General features: G+C 32.6%; 2 protein-coding genes across 3 annotated transcripts; both read left to right on the forward strand.

Moving 5' to 3' along the window:
* The first annotated feature begins 2,530 nt into the window (after window positions 1-2,530).
* LOC140055058 (procathepsin L-like) lies at window positions 2,531-8,485 on the forward strand. Its single transcript, XM_072100235.1, has 9 exons — window positions 2,531-2,701; window positions 3,745-3,884; window positions 4,181-4,327; window positions 4,935-4,967; window positions 5,722-5,913; window positions 6,211-6,376; window positions 6,585-6,696; window positions 7,588-7,690; window positions 8,216-8,485. The coding sequence occupies exons 1-8, from the start codon at window positions 2,617-2,619 to the stop codon at window positions 7,682-7,684; spliced, it is 972 nt and encodes a 323-aa protein (XP_071956336.1). The 5' UTR covers window positions 2,531-2,616; the 3' UTR covers window positions 7,685-7,690; window positions 8,216-8,485.
* A 10,461-nt stretch (window positions 8,486-18,946) lies between these two features.
* On the forward strand, window positions 18,947-25,720 carry LOC140054879 (uncharacterized). Of its 2 annotated transcripts, XR_011846582.1 has the most exons (9): window positions 18,947-19,000; window positions 19,466-19,930; window positions 20,066-20,343; window positions 21,076-21,169; window positions 22,604-22,773; window positions 23,018-23,187; window positions 23,689-23,858; window positions 24,520-25,404; window positions 25,524-25,720. XR_011846582.1 is itself a non-coding variant. In XM_072099984.1 (8 exons), exons 1-8 carry the CDS (start codon window positions 18,949-18,951, stop codon window positions 24,567-24,569), a joined length of 1,449 nt encoding a protein of 482 aa, XP_071956085.1. In that variant the 5' UTR covers window positions 18,947-18,948; the 3' UTR covers window positions 24,570-25,502. The 2 variants fall into 2 exon arrangements, 1 of the variants encoding a protein (XP_071956085.1); XM_072099984.1 differs by lacking the exon at window positions 25,524-25,720 and having other exon boundaries at window positions 24,520-25,502.
* Window positions 25,721-25,752: the final 32 nt, after the last annotated feature.

Raw genomic sequence — 25,752 nt, forward strand, 5'->3', positions numbered from 1 at the left:
GTAACATGTTCTATGAATATGGAACAAGCTATTTCCTGGTTCTTGTTTTCAGTTTTAATTCAAATTAGGTTTTAACTAATTTCTTGGAATTGCATATATTATTTTATTCAATAGAACCGAAATAATCATTTCAATGATAAGTATTGATATTTGTCTACCTAGTTTAAGAAAATAAAGTTTTCATGACTCGTTCACGAACACTCATCGAAAAGGTATCCCGTTTTTTTTCTCTGCGAAAAAAATTGTATTCGAACAAATAAATTTTACCTAGTGGAAAGCAGGCTTGGTAGTGAAATTAGCATAAATCACACACAGCATTAAACCAACACAAATAATTTATATATATTTTTCCGGAGAAATCTTATGTAGGAGAATTTTACATTAGGCGGAGGTGTGCACTCTCAGAGTGGCTTTCTAGTTTTCTTTTGTTTTAGATATGCAATATCAACGCTAAACCGTACTTTATTTAGTAAAACAACTACAACACGATAGCCTGCATCGGTAGCTTTTTAATTATATACAAAAAGTAGGCCTATGCCTAGTAAAAATAAATCAACATACAGAAACGCAACAAAAAACACGTTCTAGCGATGCTGCTTTTATAGTCAACAAATATGGGTTGAAATGATAAGGGTCTACAGAGCAGCTGCAAATAGCATATCGTTGATAATAAACACAATTGGCTCATATAAGTGACTTCGATAACTCCGGAGATAAGAGAGTAGCTTATTGATTACAATTTGACCAACCGTTTAACCAAGCTAATTATAAACCAATAATGTTTTATTTATTGGCGATAATGTCCTCTTGCTACTGGTTACATTTGTTACATTTGTAGTGGATCACAATGAAATCGATTTTCACTTCAAAGATCATGGGTCTGTTTTATTACTGTACTTCAATCATTTCTTGGAGCCTAGGCGTAAAGTTTTAACTTATGCAGGCTTCCTTCCACATATACTATGTTTTTATTAATTACTATCGAACGTGTTAATATAATCATTATTTTTATGTATTTTTAATATATATATGTGTGGAGAATATTTATTGAATAAACGAATAAACGAATTCTCATTGTGTTCCGACTACCGCGTTGCCATGTCCTAATGTATTTAGAAAACAAACAAAATGTAATGTCAGACTATAATTGAATTCGGTAGCCTTCTTTTCAGTAAACAAAACGTTGTAATTGTGTAATTATGAAATAAAATGCAAAGAAAAACAGAGCTAATTGTTTCCAAGTCATTGAAAGTATTGTGATTTTAATCTATTTTAATTTAAACTGAATAGAAGGTAATCACATTATTAAAAAGGCCATGGCGGTTATAAATAAACCGTTACGAGCAGACAATAATATCATTAATTTCTGGATATGAAACAATTACAGAATTTTAGGTTTTTTTTTATTAATTAAATAAACATGGTTAAAATGTGATTCGGAGTGTTTTTCCTCCTCATTAAGATAGGCGAACACACTCAATTTGACTTAATAGTGTAATAGCCTATTTTTACAAGCAGATCGGACTCATAAACCCATTGTTAATAAATACTTGAGAAGATTCCCGTCAATATATGAAAGATATGTCTGATACACCTCAACTGTATAGAGCTTTTAGTCCCTCGGAAAACGAACTTTCATTGACCCAGTATGTGTGATTTATAATTTCAACAAAACTGGTGTATGTGGCGAGTATGAATGGAGTTGAGTATGAATGTAGTTGAGTATGAGTGGAGTTGAGTATGAGTGGAGTTGAGTATGAATGTAGTTGAGTATGAGTGGAGTTGAGTATGAGTGGGGTTGAGTATGAATGTAGTTGAGTATGAGCTGGAGTTGAGTATGAGTGGAGTTGAGTATGAGTGGAATTGAGTATGAGTGTAGTCTCCATTTCCCCCACATGGACAACAAACTCTCATGAACCCGTCTGGCATTGCATGGTTTATTTATTATAATTTAGATCCTTAATAAAGTATATGCGAACAATCAATTGTTCCCTCCTCTCAACGAACACATTCTCATTGAACTTTCTACGTGTTATATGATAATTATCCCAATTGCTATTGCTACCCGTCACCACTTCAATCAATGTATCTGTCCCTTGTAACAACAGATAAAAGGTACACTCCAAAGATAAGGTATTGCGAACTCATCCTTCTCTCCAGGCCTCGAAAATGAAACCTAGGCCTACCATATCTTTTTATTATAACCACAAGTGAACACATTATAAAGGTAAACCACTCATTTTTATGCTATCATAAATTATAAGTAGTGTTGTTATTACCACCTATAAAAGTAATACAAACATTATGGTTTTATATCTAATAATAGCGTAGGCCTACTTACTGTGTGTACGGCTATCATTAATTTGCTTTGGTGACGTCACATGCGCCCCAGAGCAATACAGATGCTTCTATAATCACTGATCATAATCAGATAGCATCATGTGATGCTGCCTCACGTGACGCATCACAAGATCAGTTAGTGGTGCAAAGTACAGTGTTATTTCAATATTCTAACTCACGTGCCTGAAACAAACCTATATTATATATTATAACTTCATTGCGTATCATTCAGGTTGTGTTTTTTGATCTGTTCGTACCACAAACCAATACCGAATAATGAAGCTGTTCCTGTGCGTGTTACTTATTGGTGCCGCTGTGGCAATGCCAAATCCCGAATGGGAGATGTTTAAAAGAACATTCGGTAAGAATTCATGTTATATTTAGACAATTCAAATTCAGTAGATTATTGTTGGATTTTTATTCAACCAATCGTATAATATTAAGACACTTTTCATGATTTGTCAAACACATAATTCTATTTGTTTGGATCTTCGGGCTCTTCAATAAGGCAAATCAAATCATAATTGTTTCGTGTAGTTTCAATAATTAACCTGGTAATTTAATACCGACACAGAATACTTACGGTTTGCCTCACGCGTGACACACGTGTGTATTTCGTGTAAGCGAGTGCCGATGAAATACAGTAAACATCAATGTAAACGAGATTGTTTGAACTTTAAATTCACATGAGAAATATTATTCGTATTCAATGCGAATTATTGAAACGGTACGTTTTTGTTAATGTTTTTATACGACAAAAGATTTTTTTTAACCGTCGTGTCATTACACCATTTCCCGGAAGTTACATGCCTATCAATTATGTTATGGCATTTCTTTAAATGTCCGTGCATTTCAAACCAAAAGCTACGATTGATCCGTGCCATGATGCAAATTAAAGCGAAACAATTTACAATGAGTTTTCCTGATTTTTTAGATATTGAATCTATAATTCAGATATTGGCTGCATTCCAACATAAAAATTGTCTTAGTCATATTAAGCATATGTAGCTTACAGTAGCAAAATTAAATTGGTTAATTGGTTTTTATTTGACTATCAAGAATAACATTATTACAAACGATATTTTTTATGGGAATAAAACTCTCGTATACTGTATATCGGATGCTAGGTCCTTCGCTAGCTGTGTCGGTCTCTAATTTTGCTGGTTCGGTCCCCATAGCTGATTCGATTTCTAGCTGTTTCGGTCTCTACATGGTTCTTTCGGTCTCTAGTTAGCTGTTCCCTTCAACGATTGCTTGCTTAATGCATAGATATTAATGAGTAGTCCATGATACGCCTCGTTTTGAGATTAAACCTACTGCACTGGCTTTCGACGTTTATAATCAAATTAGTTGATGACGTCAATAACCGTAATCGCAATTCTTTTTCATTATATTCATTTCCAGACAAGGCATACACCCCAGAAGAAGAAGTCTACCGCAGATCTGTATTTGAAGACAACCAGAAGTTCATTCAAAAACACAACGCTGAATATGCCAAAGGACTTCACACTCACACTGTCGCAACCAACAAGTTCGCTGATCTGGTAAGTTGTATTGAGGGCGCTACGGGGCGTCGTATTTTATTTATTATGCGGCCAGAAATTGTCAGAATTACAGTTCATATTTATTGGGAAAACCTTTGGTCGGAGATGGATGCGTTTATATAAAATGCAATTAGGGGTTCTTTATGTTCGATACATTGCTAGTTTATGTTTACTATATGTTACATTGTAAGGTTTGCCACGGTCAAAACGTGTTAAATTCTTCTGTCGGTCAATAATTTCTGGTGTTGAGCCTATAATTTTATCGGTGTAATTTAAATTTTAATTCTCTTTTACAGACCAACGCTGAATTTGTATCATTTTTCAATGGTTATTTAAGAGTAAACAAAACTCGTGGATCAACGTATTTGGAACCAAGTAACTTTGAGGCACCAACTGAAGTAGATTGGACCAAAAAGGGTTTCGTCACACCTGTAAAGAACCAGGTAAGATCTTGTTGCATTGGAATTGGTTAAATATTTTAATGAAAGTAAAAATGTATTAGTCTCAATAGAGTTCTGCGGTGCGTGGACGGTAAGTGGCGCTGCGTGGTTGCTAGCCAACCAAAAAATGCGTTCAACTTGCCTGAGTGAACCCAAGATCACCAATGGTTTAGAATAGGCTTATTGAAGTAGTCATTTTAAAACTTAATAATTTTCAATAAAAACAAACTAAAATTTCAAAAGATCACTAAATATTTGTTTTTAATAATTTATTTATTCTTCAACTACAGTTTAATTTAAAAAAAATCAAGCTAAGATACATAATTTGATAGAAATAATGATTTATATAGTTTATCAACATAGTAGCGTTGAACGCAGAACTCTAATAGTCTCGGTAGATAATGTATGAGTGACGACGCTCTTCAGATGGAATAGTATGTTGAGATGAGAGTGCGTCATTGTACTCAGTTACTCGTGTTTTATATTTTGTTTTTAAATGTATACGTACTATGTTTTTTTTCTATGGAACGAAAGATTCCAAAATAAAAGATTAAGTTATTATAAGAAGAATTTAAAGGAATTTGGTTTGGTGTTTTTGTTAAACTTTTAGGAACAATGTGGATCCTGCTGGGCATTCTCTACAGTAAGTTTATATGTTTTTTTTAATTATTATTTGTTTAGGCCTAAGTTGTTTTCTTTTAGAAAATAGTTTCTTCCCCCTTTGTCTAATAAATAAATCACTGTTTAACGTAAAATCTGATACAACATTCCTCAAGTAAAACACCACCGCAAATTATTAATCTCGTAATTATCTACAGTTTGCCTATATCAAGGAAACAGGTTTGTGACAGCGTCATATTTGGTTTATATGTGACAGCGTCACATGTGATTTATATGTGACGTTACTATAATAGAATACAATGCCAAACATGTGGTTTATCTAATCTAAGGTTAACATAATTTCAAGAAGTCACATTTAACGTGAACGCTGTGTCACGGCATACTGCACAAATAGTATTTGTTTGTTTGCTTGTTTGTTTGTTTTTATTTCTTGCTCATATAAAAATACAATTGTACAAAATAAACATCAAAAGTCGCAGACTTAAACAATAACAAATTCAGAACAAAGAAAAGATACAAGCAAAGACTGTCCAAAGACAACAACAAAACAACGAGTAGGAGCAAAGGATAACTCTCTAAACCCGGAGGTTTGTATCCTGAGGGGTCCAGAAAGAAAAAAGAAAAAAGAAAAAAAGGAACAATCAGACGGCAGGAAGCGAAAAAACACAGTTAGCATGCGTCGTCGTTAATATATTCGAACAGTTATAGTAATGTAAACAAATAGTAGAGCTATATCTGTTATGAAATTCCAATATTAAAACATCTCTTTTTCATAGACTGGTTCTTTAGAAGGTCAGCATTTCAAGAAATACAACAAACTGGTCTCTCTCAGTGAACAACAGCTTGTCGACTGTTCCCACAGCTTTGGTAATGACGGTTGTGAAGGAGGATTGATGGACAACGCTTTTAAATACATCAAAGCTAATGGTGGTATTGAATCAGAGGAAAGCTATTCATACACAGCAGAGGTACGGTTGGTATTTTTAGTCGAGTGACCAAGGGGTTAAGGCAATCCACAATAATCCAATCGGTGCAGGTTTGAGGCTGGCAATCCCTGTCCATAATAGTATGGTAGTTGAATAAGTCCTACGCGCATTGAGAGCTTTAAAATATAGGAGGTTACTCATTATTTATTTCATGTTCCGTTTTTGATGTGGCCAGCACACTACGAAAGAGGATAATTGATGACGTAATAATATATACTACCCAATGAAATAAATTCGATAATCACGCCATTAAATAACACTTTTACATATAACATTCAGGATGGTAAATGCAAGTTTGATGCTAGTCTTGTTGTTGCCACTGATACCGGTTACACAGATGTTGAGTCTGGCAGCGAACAGAAACTAAAGAGTGCTGTAGCCACTGTTGGACCAATCTCAGTTGCAATGGATGCTAGCCACCAGTCATTCCAGCTCTACCATCAAGGTATTATTTGTTTCTATCCCGATTTTCTGTTCATGGTGATGAAAAAGTCAAAACAGTGAAAGGCCATTTTATGGTCTCTATTGTTATGCGTAGAAACGGGAAGGGAATAAGTGTTTGTTTTTTAATTGCCTAAGTATTTGTAAGTGCACTCATTAATGCAATCAATTCGTTAAGAGTCATGTACGTTCTTTTTATCTTTGGTTGTTAGGAGTATACTCTGAACCAGGATGCAGCAGCACACGTCTGGATCACGGAGTCTTGGCTGTTGGTTACGGTGAAGACGGTGAATCTGGTAAATCCTATTGGTTGATCAAGAACAGGTGAGTACACAGAACCCGGATAATCAATTATATTTAATGTAAACATGGCGATATTTCTAAAAATGTTAACTAGATATCAGTCTTAACTCTAATAAACTGAACCTAACCTTCTCAAACAATAAGACACAATAAATAGATTGATATGTTGTTAATATTCCATGAGCATCCTTCTGTTTTCATTTTGATGTCGGAATAGTATCTGCAAAACCAGAAGTGCACATTATCAGGGACGATATAGAGGGCGCGATTTACATACTATTAACAGAGTCATATAAAGAGTTGCGACTTTGAATGGAGTAGAAGCCGTGTTTGTGTCCAACTATTCCTATGTAGCGTATGGAGTTGAGTCTTTTGTTTTGAAAATGTATAACGTTCAAAAGGCTTTAACTATCGAATTTAATATCAAAACAATCAATTTGTTTAAAGGTTTTTGTTAAAATAATAAAAACAAGTAAAAAGTTACTGCGAACATGATTTTAAACAACAATTTCGGAACTGCTCTAGCTGTGCGCTTCATGCATGCGTGCGCGTTTAGTTTGTCAGCGATTCTCTAATAGTAATGCATTGTTTTTACATTTTGTTGTTTAAAATCATGCTCGCAGTAACGTTTTATGATTTTGTTATTATCTTAACAAAAACCTTTAAACAAATTGGTTGTTTTGATATTAAATTCGATATTTAAAGCTTTGTGAATGTTATACATTTTTTAAGCAAATGACTCGACTCCATACTCTACATAAGCAAAGTTGGACACAAAGATGGCCGGTGTGCACCCCACGTGACTTTCCAAAATCCGTGAACGCAATGCCGTAACTCTTTATATATATGGCTCTGACTATTAACAAAACAATTCATTTTAATAAAATGCTTTTATTTTGTATTTTCTTTCAGCTGGGGTACTACATGGGGAATGGAGGGCTACTTTAAGATTACCCGCAAAGGTAACATGTGTGGAATTGCCACTCAAGCCAGCTACCCTATGGTTTAACTTCAGGTGAGTTAATAGGCATCGGCAGATAGGAATAATGATCTTAAATAATGATTAAATAGATTATATAATCATTATAACTGGGTTATAATTTAAACATTATGTTGTAGATAGTGAAGATGATTAGCGTATTTGATTACGAATCTCGGAGTCGTTGATCAATACAACGAGAATAAACCCAAATAATATTGTAATGTGTATGTTTTCATCCGCCGTGTTTAACATATGTGGTCATAAAAGCACTATTTTATTTCTTGTTTTATTTCTAATATTAGCAGTTTTACTACTAATTTCCTTTTTGGCCTCAAAGAAAAAGATAATGAGCTAGGCATAACAAACAAAACAAACAAGATTATAATTGGTCTTATATAATTGTTGTTTGGCCTACATATAAAATAGAACATTCTGCGAAGTAAAAGTATAACTCTGGTGGGATTCGGACCTACGACCTCCAGATCAATATGAGGTTATACCACACATGTCTTATAAACTCAAACAATCACCTATTTAATATCATTTTTTTTTTTTCAGAATTACTCTCAATGCTCAACTATTTACAGCATCGACGCTGAACCATACGCAGAACAAGATAAAATTCCAAAATAACTAAAATCTTTAAAAAACACAGTACTGGGATCCAACTCAAGATTGGACATAAGTTAAAAATAAATTATGGAAAAAGTTGACAAGATATATAGTAAATAAATATAAGAATTTTACATTGCTGTATATAATTTATTTTCACTTTTTTAAATGTTTATTATATAAAGATATGATTTTATACGAATAAATCTACAATTTTAACATAACATGCTTCTTATTGTCTAACAATTTGTTTGTAAAACTTTATTATTAATTGGTATATACCTGAATTTCACTATGTGACGGCCCTGCTAAGGATGCATTTCCATACACAATCATACGTAATTTGAATAGTATGTTGTGGTTGTCATTTTCGAACGACAGACAATACGCAACGATGGGCTTAGCAATGGCAGGAACTCAGATGCATTTTACATTTACAATGTCTGTAAATTAATCTAGTGTTTCTATACCAAAGTATATAATTATAGGATAATGTGGTGTAGCCTATGTAGCATACAGTTTTGTTCACTATGCAACTACCGTAGGCTCAGTCGGTATTACGGTACCTCGCCGTGATTGTTGGCCAATGACCGTGAGCGTTAGTCACTGAACCATTTACAATTGTAGGCCTACATGTCAAGTTTAGATCAAGATTAGAAGGAGACTTACCCAGTAAATTGCCATCAATGTTTCTGAAGATTATTCTGAATATCAAGCACTTGTAAGTTTAACATATTTTTGGCATATACATGTAAAGTTTAAGCAGTTTAGGAGGTGAGACTTATTACAGAAAGTCGACTGATACCATATTACGTCGTGTTTAATGATATGAGCATGCGCAATTTGACTGGAACGTTAACTGTCAAATCTGAGAACGTGTTCAGTGACGTTTTCCCGTTTGCTCTCTGAGTAGGCCTACGAGTGGCCTTATGACGTTATAACACTGCAACAGTTTACCAAATTCATGAATTTTTTCTGGGAATGAGTCAACGATTTTCAGTTAAATTATATACAAACTGTGAATTACTGTTTGCAGTGTTTAAATAAACATAAAATACAGTTTAGGGCCCATGTCTACCAATTTTAGGCCGTACGTCAAAACTACAATAATGCAATCCATTAAAACGTATAAAAGATGCCCTTAAATTTGGGAGGCAATCCGGACCAGCATCCAAATTGTGGATCACTTTTAGGCCATAAAATGATAGCCAAAATGTTTCTATGTTTTTTTACACAAACTGAAAACTACATAATTGTTTATTATAACAATTATTATGTTGAATTAAATTTTGCGGTAGGCCTCCTACACCGCGTATATTTAGTTCTGGATATAAATGTTGAGTTTTGCGACGTTTTGTCAATACAATGATCGTCCTCAGAAGTGAGGATATATTATAATACATTAGACAACTCCCTGTTTTGCCACACTTTATATTTTAACTAATTTAAACAATATACATTTTTTAATAACAGGGCTTAATTATTTGTTTTTAAAAAGCACTTGCTCTTGGTGCTAATGTTTATCCGTCATTGCACCAAACAAATGTATCTGTCCCTTGTAACAATCGATAAAAAGTACATTTCAAAGATAAGATATTGCAAACCCATCCTTTTTTTTTCAACCTTCAATTGTAAACCTACCACATATTGTTATTACTACAAATGACCACATATAGGCTAAGGATTAAATAACTGTCATAAATGTTCTCATAAATTATTATTATTAGTGGTATTATTATTTATATTATTATTATTATTTATATTCTTATGTGTATGAGCATATGCCACCGATTTAATTGTATATTCAATCAATTATGTTATCATCTGGAACGGTGGAAGATTATTCGACTACTTATACACAGTATAGATGAGCTGTTTTTCATCCTGCCTTTATGGTCAAACAAATATCCAATATATATAATATAAGAATGTGTACATAAATTAATTTAAACTTTTTTATCGATTTACTTTATATATATAGGCATAGGCTTACAACAAGCAACCATGCTATTGGCACAAAACCATGTTTGAAAAAACAACATAGACGCCACTGCACTGGATATAGTTATAAATAAAACTACATTTACTAGCAGAATTAAGACAAATCTAAATTACTTTTTCAAAGTTACGTTTTTGCTGTAGTAGTTGTATGAACTAGCTCAAATAAAAGGTACTAAAATCAATTACTTTTTTTTTGTTTTTTTTATTTCATATTTCATGGTACCAAAAACAAGACCGACGCAGCAGTAACACACACACAAAATAAAAATAAAAATCAAATTCTGCAATTAACAATTCATTGTTCTAAGTAATTTAACAATGAAAAACAATGTATGGTAAATAGAGATAATAAAGATAAAAAAAGATATATTAAGTTGTCCGAATTGAACAGTTTGGTGATTAATCTACATAAAAAATACAAGAACGCTATAAATTACATAAATCTTCATTTTTCATGTTTTTTAGGGGGTAAAAACATCTTTAATAAGTTTGATTTCAGTTTAAAAAAGAAAAAACCATAAATACACAACTTTCATAATTCAATATCACTACATACACAATATATACCCAAATGTGAAAATGTATAAACAAATAAAGCGATCAGATTTCGATCAGAATTGCCAAACATTTGTTTTCTAACTTTCTATTTTTTTGTGCAATATGCCATTCCATGTTTTGGAGATATTTTAGTTCGACTAGGAAGTATTTTAGTGTGACTGCTATATTTCTCCATTTACATCTATAAATATAGTATTTTCCAATCAAAATAATGAAATTTATTAGGTCTACAGAATCTTTTGGAAAACCCAATAAAATATGTTTTGCATTGAATACTATTTTCATATTTATATTGTTCAACCAGAATTGGACGTCTTTCCAAAATGATATTACTTTTTTGCATTTCCAAAAAAGATGTTGCAAACACTCCGGCTCTTCCTTACAAGATCTTGTTTTTTACTGTACTTGCAATGTGAAAATCGGGCATATCTAGGATCTTGATAGTTAAACTTAACTTATACTAAAATATTTTCACACACTGAAATTGTTATTTATAACCAGATAAATGTTACCAACATTTGAATGAATTACGGTAAAACCAATAAAAAAAAAACCCGTATTTATCTTAATACAAAGTAGACCTTTTTTATTGTACATTAAAAAACAATATATTTACATGATTGGAAAATTATGACAATAAACAAAGGAAAATCGAATAGATATTAGTAAAACTGTATTCAGAATAAACAAGGCCATATAGATGGCTGCAGGGGTTCGCATGCTTAGTGTTTACCGACCGACTGACCAACCTACCAACTGACCGAAATTACTGAACATGTTTAAAAATGTTGAAATGTTTAAAAACAGTTATATTTTTTTAATTTACACGTGCGTAGCCTGTCACTTTTGACGTGCTCGTATAACGTAATTTCGAGTTGAAAAGTAAGTCAAGAAAACAGAAATCGAGCAAAAAGAGTTCGCAATAACATTTAAAGTGCAGTGCGCGCGCAAAAATCTGCGCACTCATGGCAATTTTGTAAACACTTAAAATTGCCTGAAACGTACTCTTATTTCATCGAAAATAAATTTTGAACATTTTAAGCGCGCGTACGCATGCGTTACATGCGCTACGCACGTAATTGTATTGCCATATGATGATTTATGCCCTGGAATTTATGAGTACCAAATTTTATTTAATTGTGATTCATGGTTGTGAAGATATGATTACAAACGTGATTTCGTTAAATCGTGCGTAGACCGCGTAATTTTGTATTGCACACCGTGAAAACATAACCACATCGATTCCTGGCCATAATAGCCTGGGTGCAGAACAATTATTATACACATTTGCGGGAAAAAAGTATAGGAAAATTTTTTTTTGTTTTTCTAATAGAGTATACCATATAGAATGTCAGAAAAAAAATCCCCATCCCAGGGTCTTGGGGAAAATTTTTTATGGCACTTTTAAATTTTGGCCTATATAACACACACAAATTCCTATCAACGCACATAAATACCTATATATAGGGGATAGGGAAAATCAATTAACAGTTTTTGTTACTTGCAGTTGTGTTTTAATGATTAAAATTAGTAGAGGCTTACTTTAATAACTACTTCTCATAGTAGTTGATAAATCAAGTCGATACGATGACATCATCATGCCCGAATCCAATATGGTGTCCAATTTGGCGGGAAAAACAGGGTATTGCTAAACCCCCGCAAACCCCTGGAAACCTAAAAAAAAAACATAGAACACCCCACCGAACCAACATAAAAGTGATTGAATCATGGAGTGTACAACCCACTAGGTATGTCCATGTAAAACGACAACAAAAATTCTACTGTTAACTACTTATTTTTGGGTAAAACATCATTTTTTGGTTAAAAATTTTACCCAAAAAATAAGTAGTTAACAGTACAAATTTTATTTTTTTTAAACATGGATATACCCAGTGGGTCGTACACTACATGATTCAATCACTTTTATTATGTTGGTTCAGTGGAGTTTGCTATGTTTTTTTGGAGGTTTGTAGGGTTTATCAATCATTTTTGACCAAAAATGATGTTTAACCCCAAAAATAAGTAGTTAACAGTAGAAATTTAATTTTTTTTTTACATGGATATACCCAGTGGATCGTACACTACATGATTCAATCACTTTTATGTTGGTTTGGTGGTGCTTCGCATTTTCCTATCTCCTCCTACGATAATTGTTTTTAATGGCTGAAAACCGGTTGAACAGCTCGAGTACAGCATCATAATGTTGAAGACAGGCCGATTTTTTTTAAAAAATACTATTTTGATAGATTTAATATACGTTTATACAAATGTATTGATTTGCGATGAATGGAACATTCCAATCTCTGTTCCACAAGTGTCTATTCCCTCAGGCGTCGTAAAGGCAAGTACTGTATACTCATAACAGAAATTCGATCGATTTTTTTTTCAATCTGTGCTGCAGAGGTTGGATATAGATTTTTTTTAACGGATAATGAGCTAGCGTTTTCAGTCGCCGTATATTATGTACAAATCTTTATTATTGCAGTTAAACCACCCACGTGACATCATCACCCTTCCCTCACTGGCATGAGTAGCGTTGTAAAGCCAGTAGAGGATAGGCCTACGGTGCATCACATGCCCTAAACGCAGAAAAACTTTGGTGGTTAGGGTTAGGAACCAACTTAAGTATGAATTGGCTCTAAGAAACAATTGAAAACCATTAGGCCTACTAATTAAGTTCAGTTAGATAATTTAATATTTATTGACGATTAAATTGAATTTATGATTTGCCACGAATAGGGGTGGTTTTCACAAATTGTTTTACATTATATAAACATATTATACACGTCGTAGTGATGTATCGTTACATGTACTATACTATTTCAATCGACTAGGACGGTGATGGTTTCAACAAAGTATTACATCGCAATGTTTTACTGTGTTTAGTGGTATATTATTTGTAAAACATGAAAACAATTAATATTTCGTTACTACATGGATAAAGAATATATTTAAAAATTGTTCCTCTTTGCACCCATCCTCTTTCCCATCTCTCAACCCTAATGTTACAAAACACAAATTAAGTTTGTTTAAATTTGACTTAAACAATTGGTCTCATTTTGTGACAAGTTTCTCTTTCGGAAGTAATTCCCAGGGTGCTAATTTTAGTTCAGTACATAAATCACAGTGTCTATTTATTCGTTCCTGTAAACGACATGTATTATTGTCCTGCGGTACGTACATTTGAAATCGCCAGTTTTTTAACGCTGAAATTATTATGTATTCGAGAACCATCTGTGGGCACGACCATCTAGTTAAAAACAATTATCGTAGAAGGAGATAGGAAAATGCGAAGTATCCTCGTATTATTGTGTGCAGGTATTTTTCAAGAGGACATCCATTAGACAGTGTATACCACATCGAAAAACACCCCTATTTGAGGCAAATCGTTGAACTTAAATTCGTTTTAATTGTCAATAACTAATTATCTAACTCAATTTAGTTAGTAAACAGGGCTACATCAGGTGCTTAAAATCAGTACCGAGATTCTAACCAACGTTATATACCATCGAGTAAACATTCTAGAAATAAAGCGCGATTTACCGAATTTTGCCCTTACGTAAAAACACCCTATTTGGGGCAAATCGTTGAACCTAAATTCGTTTTAATTATCTAACTCAATTTAATTAGTAATCAGGGTTACATCAGGTGGTTAAAATCAGTACCGAGGTTCTAACCAACTTTATATACCATCGAGTAGGCCTAAACATTCTATAAATAACGTGCGATTTACCGAATTTTGCCCTTACGTAAATTTATATATAGATGACTGGCCATCGGATGTTTTTTTTTTTTTTTTTTTTTTTTTTTGTATTAATATTTGTCCTCAGTGAGGAAATTCGGATTAGGCCCTCCACGGACCCACGGCAGCCAACAGTGCAGCGCCTACCAGATTAGGCAATGAGAGTAAAGCATCTTGCCAAAGGATGCAATTAGTATGGTACAGATAACCTCGAACCCATGCCTATCACATGCTAGTCCGATATTACCATTACACCATCACTCTCCAGTATATACAGCACCCGCCACGATTTCTAGACGGTCTCCCATCCAGAACGCAACCGGGCCCAACGTTGCTTAACTTCGGTGATCTGAAATGACAAGATAACACATATGCCTACCTGGTTGTTGAGACAATTCGGGGTGTGCCCTTGATTACTACAGGCGTTGCTCGCTTGTTTATCTTCACATTATGTGTAGCACGTTATACCTGCTGAAAGAAAGTCAACTCAAACATTCAAAGCTACTGTACAGTCTAATTTTCTACAAACTTATTATGCTACGTTGTACTTCGTATTTATGGGTGATGGGAACATTTAGATCTGAGGAATTGTCACATAATATATTAAATTTAATAGATGTGAAAATTCTATTCATAAAAATCTTAAAATAGAAAATTTATTATATATTATTTTTAAATAAAATGTATGGTCGTATTTTTGCAATAACTCTTTTTCATAATTGTTTTTTTCTCATTTGGCGAGTTGTCCCATTTTTATTTCATTTCAACATTAACTGCATCAGTCAAATAACACATTGTTTGTGATCTATAATTTAACTTGTCTATGCCCTTTTTATATACATTTGAATATTGAAGCCTAGCACCAGATGATTGAAGAGTACTGTTTATCACCTTCAAGAAACAGTATGTTATAGTGTGCAATAACATGCTGAAATGTATTTATCTAAATATATTTATATAACCTTTTATTTTCTTCTTATTTTAATTGTTATATGTATTCTCTTTATCTATCTCACTGCACCTATATATCAATACAGTATCTGTTACAAATGACAGGGTCATTACAAGTTTATAACAAAATGCGAATATAAACATGTATTAAACATTACAAAATTATATAACAATAATAATTAATTGATAAATTAATAATAAAAAGACTTAAGGACACTATAACTAGCATAAAACTTTCCATTCTTCTTCACCTAGCAACAACCTTTTTATCCAATGGAATCTGAGTGCCAGACACTGACAATACTGCCATGATTTACGAACAGGTATTATCTCAAAAAAGTAGTTTTGAGTAAATGAGCAAAACGCGTTTGAGTTTATCCTAAAAACCTATAATATGTATACGTACATACATGGAAATTATGCAACATAAATTTTATTTAATAATTTATTTTTTAGGTGGTCAAAATTGAGATAATTCCTTCTTGTAGATTAATTATCCCAACTAATAACCACAAATGATTTAACAAAAGGCATTATCTATATTTCTTTTTTGGAATGTACAGTACAAAACATAATAATACTACACAATTGAATAGTATATCATATTGCAATTAGATAACGAATATCGACGAAATGTAGGCCTACAGCATTAATATTATCATCGACGATGTTAATTGTTCTGATCTATTTGCGTCTGAAATGTCGTAAAGAAGATAACGTGAAAGTTATAAGTAAATTATTTTTAATAACTATTATAATGTAACGTCAATAGATTCTTACCCAGCATGAAACAAGTGGTTTTTTTTTAGGTTATAACAATACCACTAATCAAATGGTATTTATTTTAATGCGAAGCGAAGATCTTTTAACTGCTTATCATTTATATAATTACTGTAAGAATGAAAGAGAAATAATTGTTAATAATTATCGTATTTATAATATCAAACACGCGCGGACCCGAGACGGTGAAGGTGAGTCGCAGGTAATTGTATGGAGGGATGTGGTTAAAAAAATATAAAAAAATTCATTAAATCTGATTAGTAATAGTAGCACACTCATTACAATTAGGAAATGAAGTCAATGAATTGAGGAGTTGCTTAGAGTTTCTACTTTTTTCTTTTTCGCAATTATCTGAATGGGTAATTTCAACGTAAAATTAGTCTACAGAAAATGCAGTCAACGGCATAACCAGGGAAGAGTGGAAACTCCCGTCCCTGGTATAACTTTGTATACCTTTTTAAAGAAAGGAGTTTTTATTTAATTATTGATTCTAAGATTATAATAATCCCAGATAGAACGTGCAAACTATTAATGTGTACAATAGAAATCAAGTTTCTATTAAATATACCATACACAATACATCATTTCTAAATTTGATTTGTCATTATTGTTTTGTTATTCGCTATATATAATATCGGAATACTTTTTGACGAAGCATTTGTGCGGCACGTCAGTTGAAGCATTGTAGGCATCATAGGTTACATGAAACAGGTTAGTACTGAATAGCATTTATATAATATAATAATTTTAATAATAATAATAATAAGAATTCGTAATAAAAAAAAGAGAGAGAATTGTTAATGTTGTGATTGACAGTTTAGATAGGTAATCAATTAAAGAACGAGCTTGTCTTTGAATTGGTGATACTAGATACCAATTATCCGTAACCGTAAAGGTGCCCTTATGTCGACATGGAACTCAACTCAACTCAACTGTGTCGACATAAGCGCTCCGAGCCAGTGAACGCAACTGACAGCAACTGATATGCACACAAAAAATGTCGACATAAGCTTAGTTCCTTTCAGTTCCTTTCAGTTGGTTTCAGTTGCTCATATTCTATTTATTTGGAACTGAAAGGAACTTTTTACGACTCAAGCGCGTTTAGTTCCATGTCGACATAAGCACTCGCACAATGGTTCATCTCTGTTCAGTTCCGTTAGTTCCATTGCGTTCAGTTGCTCAAAATGTACTTCTGTTATTTCAATATCAATCAGAGTTAAAAAAAAACTAAAAATACTAATACACTTCAGTAGATGTATATATCTATATTCCTTAATCAAAAATCGGGGTTGTAACGAATGTTATATTGAGGAAGATACCATTCCATCGTCCAATTTACTAAGAAAGAAACTTGGTAGGCCAATACTTGCAGTAACAAAAAGTCTATAGTTAAATTTTCTTTTTATTTGACATGTTTTTTTAATTCACATGGTGACGATTATATTTCACTAAAAATACGTCGTGTTTTTATTCCTTTGCTTGGTGTATACTTGCATTTCTACAATATTAAAGTTCATGTATTCGAGAATCTGGGCTATTACGTAAAAGAAAAAATTCAAGTAAATCGCTAGTATCTTTCGCTCAATAGTGAAAATAGGCCTACTTTCCATACTAAATTGTACCAGAAATTGAAAACTAGTATTTAGGCCTACTAATTAATAATTCATTATTGGCGAATAAAATAAATTTACCCGAAGGAAAAGATGTGTTTTTCACACACTGTTTCCATTATAAATACTACACCTATGTTAAATTGAACTTTAAGCCACCATTTTACACGATACACCATAATGTAATAACATGAGAGTTTTTTTTTTCATTTTTTGTAAGAGTAGAATGCACTTGTGCTGGAAAAACTTAAAATTAATAAGCCTAGAGGGCTTTAAGGCTATAGTTCTAGAAGAACACTTTTTAAAAGTATAGGTCTATAATAATAGCTGAATATTTAGTCAAACAACGTCATATACATGGCTGCAGTCGCGTGCTCAAATTTGAGTTAGTGTTTACCGACCGACCTACCGACCGACCAACCGACCGACCGACCAACCGACCGACATAGTGAGCTGCTAAAAATAAATACATAATTAAACAATTGTCTTTAAGTACCAAATTTTATTTTGCCTATGATTTTAGATGCATAACGATTGACGATAAATAGATAGCATACATTCTTACATTATAAAAAAAAAAAATTATAACAGTGTTTGTTCTAAAACTATAGGATAATCATTTAGACTGTCTTTGAGAAACATAATATTTTAAACCCCAATCAAATGACGTTTTCCTATAGTTATTGGATAAAAATGTATACATGAAAATGCATATTTATCTCTTTATCCTCGATCGTTATCGTCCTAGTGTAAATGAGCCCTTAGGTTATATAATGCAATGTATACATATGTATTTAGGCGCCTTTTTTAATGTGTTGTGTTTTTTTTAATTTGTATTGCTTGCACGCTAAGTGGATATCAAAGCTACAGTAGGCTGCAGCAAGGCCCATCGTTTTCGATGGCACATTATTTTTAGGTCTATTTTGCATTGCACAAAAATCTGAACTTTTTGAAAACGAGTTGACCGTAAAAACAAAGGTAGAAAGGTTAAGTAATAATCATTCGTATTTTTTGGATTTGTCAACAGGCTTTACATTATGGTCAACAAACAAAAAGTGATATTGTTTGTATTGCTGATATTAATCAAAGGTATGTTTAGAAAACTCGCCTAAGAATTATATTGTGCTATTATTATAGACTGGTGACAGTGTCGAAAATAAACAGATTTTCCATAAAATACGTGACATCGAGGGTGCTATTGAAAGTATAGTTATTTGTTTAACTTTGTCTACTTATGCGATGGATTAGTTTAGCGCCATCAAGTTGACAACAAAAAAACAACTGATTTTCATCTGATAATGCGGCCTGCAAAATTTCTATTCAAATTCGAATATTATTAAAATAACATAATTAAATAAACTAAACTACTACACATTTAGTATTGGGCATGCCTTTGTTTTCTTTTCAGTTTTTTCTTTAGTTTTCAAAAATAATAAAACCTGAATACAGAACAGAAAGTTTGAAAATAAACTGTACATGTTTATCATAACATTTATGGTAGCCTATACTATTGAGTACCTATACAATACTTAGATACTTATTTTTATTTTACAGAATCGCTAGCTGATTGTACAAAGAAAGATACACTCAGAGTGGGTACAATATTAGATGAAATCAGAAATGCGATCATGATAAATCTAGACAACCCTATCAATTGTTCTGGATACATCAAGGCATGGAAGTGGATTCCATCTGTATCTGTGAATTTCACTGGGCTGGTGTGGCGGCCTACAGATACAGTGAAGGAATATGAACTCATAGGCCGCACAATGCTACCGGCCGTCGATGAACTCAATAAAACGTATACACATTCTCTTTCTCGTTCCGTCTGGATTCCTGTAGAAGCTGGTGATGTGATTGGCTTTTATTTTGATCAGGCTCTTTTAATTTATGAAGACGATGAGAATTTACAAATAGAATATGCCAGCAATATTGTTAAAGAAGATCTCAGAATTGGTTCCTTTCATACCGTATCAACAGAATTTGGAAGAAGATATCCAATTATGGCTATATCTGAAGGTAATTGTATTATGCACTAATTGAAAAATGTAATTTTTAAAAACGTATAACATTAGCACAAACAGTCTACAGAAGTTTGATCGCGTTTGTATTATAATTTGTGTCTGACATTAATTATCATATATTTTATTCTAGAATTTATTGACCGTCGGTCGGTTGTTGAAAGAAAACACCAACGATCCAGCATAATAAAGAAAACTGAAATTGGTTTTACGTTACCCGGCCACATAATACACAGTTTCAAGAGTCCTTCTGTAGTCCGATGCATTGTTTCCTGCCAGAAGGATCAGTTGTGCCAGTCAGTTTCTTACGACACATTGCGCAGTGTATGTCATTTGAATTGCGCTAAACAGGAAGATACAAACAATATCGAGGTAGTAGACGATGTAGTTTATTATGAGTTCATTGATAAGGTAAGAATATAAAACATTCAATTTCACAGTTTGAAATTATATAACCAACAGCGCCTTGTTAATTTGTTGACCGTACGATAGTATTTAAATAATGCATGATTATGAGTTAAATAGGAAGAATATTTTATTTACAATATACCTGATTATTTTCATTTGATATATCAAATGACAATATTCAGGTATTAACTCATAAGCTTGATGCATTATTTCTATATAATCGTACGGTATAGCCTTACAGTACCTAACGGTGAAAATATGTTTCTAATGCATGTTCAGTTCAGTATATGGAAAAAAAAACATAAGCCTACGATGGTGCCTATGAAGGAAGGCATAGGACAAATTGTAAAAACAAATAATAATGATTGTTTTGTATTCATTGAATGGAGATAATATTTCATTTGTTGAAAGATTACCTGTTTAACTCGGCTCCGTATCATCTCCGTTAATCTTTCAACTTATGAAATATTCTCACTATTCAACTAATAAACAGTTATTATTATTTACACTAACGCAATGAATACCATGGCTACAGTCAGATTAATCTGCCTATCACCATGGTGATGTCGCAAAAATTTTGTATTTGTACAATAATCTACATAAATTTAATATTTGCTGTTGCCGCTTATATGATTTTTAAATCATATAAGCGTTACGACACACTGTACTTTTCACAGTGTAGTAATTCTTTTTCTTGTCATTATAATAAGATAACGCTATTTTGTTGTTGTAAAGGAATACTACGGAAAATGTGAAGACGAATATCACCATGGTCATTCTGGTTTGGATACTCACGTGTGTTTCTGTGATAATGGAGATTGTAAATCAGGTATTGGTAAAAGTACCTTTTTTATGCAGGAATTTTGCTGTCTATTCAGAAGCGGCCTCTTGGTTAAGTTAATTATTTTAACTTTGCCTAAGAACATTTGAAATATAGTGCTGCAAAGTCCCCAGAAATTAGACATTGAAGTATTAAACGAAATTAAAAGTCCACATTACCAACCCACCATGGCTAGAGCTGCAAAGTCTTCATAAATTGCACTCATACTTTGGTGGAGTAGAAACCTAAGAACCTGGACCTTTTCGCACCCCTCGCACCCCCAGCCTACACCTCCGCTATTCAGCCGATTCTCGGTAGTGTATCTATTTCCGAAGTATCATAGGAATGTTTGGTAATACAACATCCCATGTGTTTCACATGTATCTAATAGTGAAATAATCCTTAACATAACTTTACATGATACAAGCACCACCACATGTGATATAAATGAGAATAGATGCTGTATTACCAAATATTCCTATGATATTTCAGAAATAGATATTATGTGGAGATACAATACAATCACAGGCAGTTTTATTTAAGACTTTAATGTAAGCCTAGATTAGAAAAGGGCATATACATGCCCTAGGCTAGGTTGCATCATTAAGAAAAATGTTCACGCGGGCCAGTTTGCTCGTTGCCGGCATTCGGTTTACAACTACTTCACAAGAGTGTCATAGACACGCTCAAGATAATTAAAATACCGTAACCAAGAAATCACCATCATTCTGAAAACTCAGCGCAACTCAACATAATTCAACTGAACATTGACCGGAAAAAAGGTTTAATCGAAACCACATTTTTGTTGTAATACATTTGAAGAATTTTGTATGATACAAAATAAATGATCATAAATTCAACCAAAAACCCCATTGGCTGGCAGCCTATTTGCATTAAATTACTGTTTTTCAGGTAAATAGTTTTTTTTTTCGGTTCAATTTTTTATCAAAGTGGATAACTATTATGTGAAATTAAAATGGCATATTCAAAAACAACAATAAAAAAAAATTCAGGGGGACATACATCTTTAAAATAAATGTTCAACATTTAGATGTTGTACTCGAGCTGTTTAACCGGTTTCTAGCAATTAAAAGCATGTATTGTTATTGTTGTATTGTGGGAGTATGTTTCAGCATATTGACAAGCACTTTGTAAATAGTTTAACCTAAATTCGTTTTACATGTCAATAACTAATATACCTAACTAATCAGTAAACATGGTTCAATTGGATGGGTGAAATCAGTACCGAAAGTATGTACCAATCTTGTATATAGCACAGCAAATTATAAAAGTCATGCGCAATTTACAAAATTTGCTTTGACGTAAATTTATGCAAATGTACTCTATAACCAGGGAAGAGTGAAATTATAATTTCACTCTTCTCAGGTAAAGCCTAACATACAGAATAGAGAAACCTCATCGTTCATGCCAATTCTTTTTTAGAATGGAACTTGATATTCAAGGGCATGTCGGGTACTGGAGTTTCTATTGTTGAGTCCTTTGTCGATGGAACTCAAACATCAGAATCGGAGGCTTCTAAATCATTTGATTCTTCAGAAAACTTCAGATTGAACAAACTGTTTGAAAACTGGACTAGTTCGAACATTATTCAGGTTTGTAGCGTAATAATCTATACTAATCTACCATTGAACACATTGCTACTGATATTCTATACTATAATGTCCTATTGTATACATACAGTAGCCAGTATTTAAATTGCTCTTAAACATCCTTTTATCTCTCTCTGTTTTCATATACTTATTTTTAAAACTCTGTATTAGCTCTATTGAGTACATGTCCATTCTTCTTGAAATATACCTACATACTCATTAATAATCGCTAATAATGTATGCATAGGTGAAGTTAACATTGTATTCTAAATGTTATGACGAGCTTATACATTTGACATTTAACGGAATAACAACGACTAAAACATCTTGGTTTTCAATTGAACATCTTCTTGATTCACCTTGGGATGATTTAAAGTCAGGTGTAGAGATGAATTACTTCAGCATAGCAGGTAATTTGTAAGTATTAAATCTGTTTTTTCTTTACGTAATATGAAAATTATAGAATTAGGCATACAAGGGAAGAGTGAAATAAGAGTGAAATTGTAATTTCACTCTTCCCTGGACCTACTATATATGTATTCATATTGAAAGCAAAGCAAAAAAAAAATTATATTTTGTAATTAATTCAATTTTATTATATTTGTTTTTCAATATTCAATTCATAGAATAAAAAATTAATAGCATTTTACAATTTGTGTGAAATAATTACCAACTTGTTGTACATGATAAGCAAAATATAAAACATAACAGGTAGGTCTATTACAATCTGATACTGTACTACATTAAAAATCTTTATTATTGAATTAAAATTAAATACAAAAGTTGAACAGTGATGGTTTATGAAATTGGGCTTAAAATCATTGAATTACAGTTGCAAATAAATAACAAAACTATATTTGAAGTTTTTGGAATATTACATTAAAAATAACATTATATATTTATTTTAAATGTTTACAGCAGGAAACGAGTGTTCTTTGTTAATAAACATTATGGTGGATGCTCTAATGATAAAGGATGGCTAGTTGTTATTGATGATACATCGCATGGATGTGAATGGGAACAAATTATTCCCACCCCAGCATTCTTATTCAGCTCTTCTGACGAGGCAGAGACATTGAATAGTGGCTGTAAGTAAAATAAAGATGTTCATGGCCTTTATTGATTTCTTAATCAGTGTTTCACTTTACATCTCCCTGGTTTCACATAGCCTAATCAAACAAATATATGTGTGGTCTACTAAAAACAAGTTTAAAAATACAAGGATATTTCAAGACACTTATTACTCTCAAATGTGAAAATAACGTCATATGGTTTCAGTGTGTGTGCTAGGTTACTAAGCAAAATTCATGAAAATAAACCAATACAAACTTACGTCTGATAAGTTTCGTAGATCTACTCAGTTGCTCTTGCAGTTGCTAGCCGCATGGTGACTGCGTTGGAGTACGTCTCGTCAATATATAACAACACAGCAACTGTCGAAAGTCTCGAGAAGTAGATTAGTATTGGTCTGTTGTTTTATGAATCTGCCTTACCTAGAACAATACATATTACTCTCGTGTTCCATAGCTATATCGAGTATTCATATACAATCTGTAACTGTAATATTATGGATATAACACTTGAACACAAATTATATCAATGAAATGATTGTCATCTCTATTAGCATACTACACAAGTGACGTAATATACAAGTGACGGTTGTGTAAATTATGAGGGAGGGTGAACTATATCCATATTTTTATATAGTTCAGCCATGATCAAATTATCTATTTTTTTTTGTATTTTCAGCTGTGAGTAATGAAGCTTACATTATGACTGTGCATGTCAAGTACGGCTAATAATATTAGAATTGCTCAGCATCATGCATTTACAGAAGCACGAGACCCACGATTGCTGATTTCTACTGATGCACTTTTATCACACTGAACTTTTAACACTGACAATTTTTGAGAAGAAATTAAAAACTGTTTATATAACTGCATTATCGTGTTTATTAACAAAAACAATATACTTTTAATGAGTAAAGTTGATCAACAGTTTCTTTAAAAAAAAGCATTGTTTTTGTATTTAAGAGAGGACCACAAGGTTGAATAGGTTTTATTTTACCTGACTGTGCAGTTATGGATAAATATGTTATAAATAAATAAGTGTTTTGTACTCAATAGCAGATGAATATTATCTTAGTAATGAACTATTGTAAAGACCATCATTACAACTTCACATTGATAACGATATATCAGAAAATAAAAGTGAAACGTACAACTGAATGGTGAAGCAATTCATGCCACTTTTGTTCAAAGTAAACAGATTCCGACCAGCTTACCCTCGTCTATTGCACTATACCAGTCTTCCGTCACTTTTGTAAGTGCAGTAGATGTTGAGTATGATGGTCGAAAACCTGATTGATTTATACATAACAGATTATTATCTGTTTTGTTTGAGAGTTTGTTTAAGCTCTTGCTATGTTCTTATTTTGTAAGTACTAAGCTTAACTTGTATATGTATAAGCAACTGATTTACCATATGTTAACTATAATCATGCTTACAATTAATGAAACTTGCATTTACAATATTTATCTTAGTTTTGCTCGATCGGAAGTATAATAATCAGGAGTTGTTATCTTGTTATCACGAGTTGATGCTGTGTCATACGTTGGTGTTGTATAACTTGAGGTACTATTATATTGTGATTGTTCGTTGTTGGATTGGTGTTGTGAATTATTACATTATTACTTATTGTTATAATTGACTGTTAGATACAGTGGTTGTTATTTGTTATTCATATTTTGCAGGGCTTGAATTCTTGTATTTGAAATGACTTAGGCCTATGTAATGATTTGACGCTGAAGTACAATATATACGAAACTAATAAATCGGACTGAAGGAAAGAAACCAAGTGTATTCTCCTCTTTATTTGTTTGGAACCACAAAAAACTTGGCGCTGCGAGCAGGGTACCAATCAAGATTGAAGAGGACTTGTTACCGGAATCTAGGCTCTCAAGTTATGAATGCAGATAAGAA

Source organism: Antedon mediterranea, chromosome 7 (assembly GCF_964355755.1).
Source record: "Antedon mediterranea chromosome 7, ecAntMedi1.1, whole genome shotgun sequence".
NCBI lineage: Eukaryota > Metazoa > Echinodermata > Crinoidea > Comatulida > Antedonidae > Antedon > Antedon mediterranea.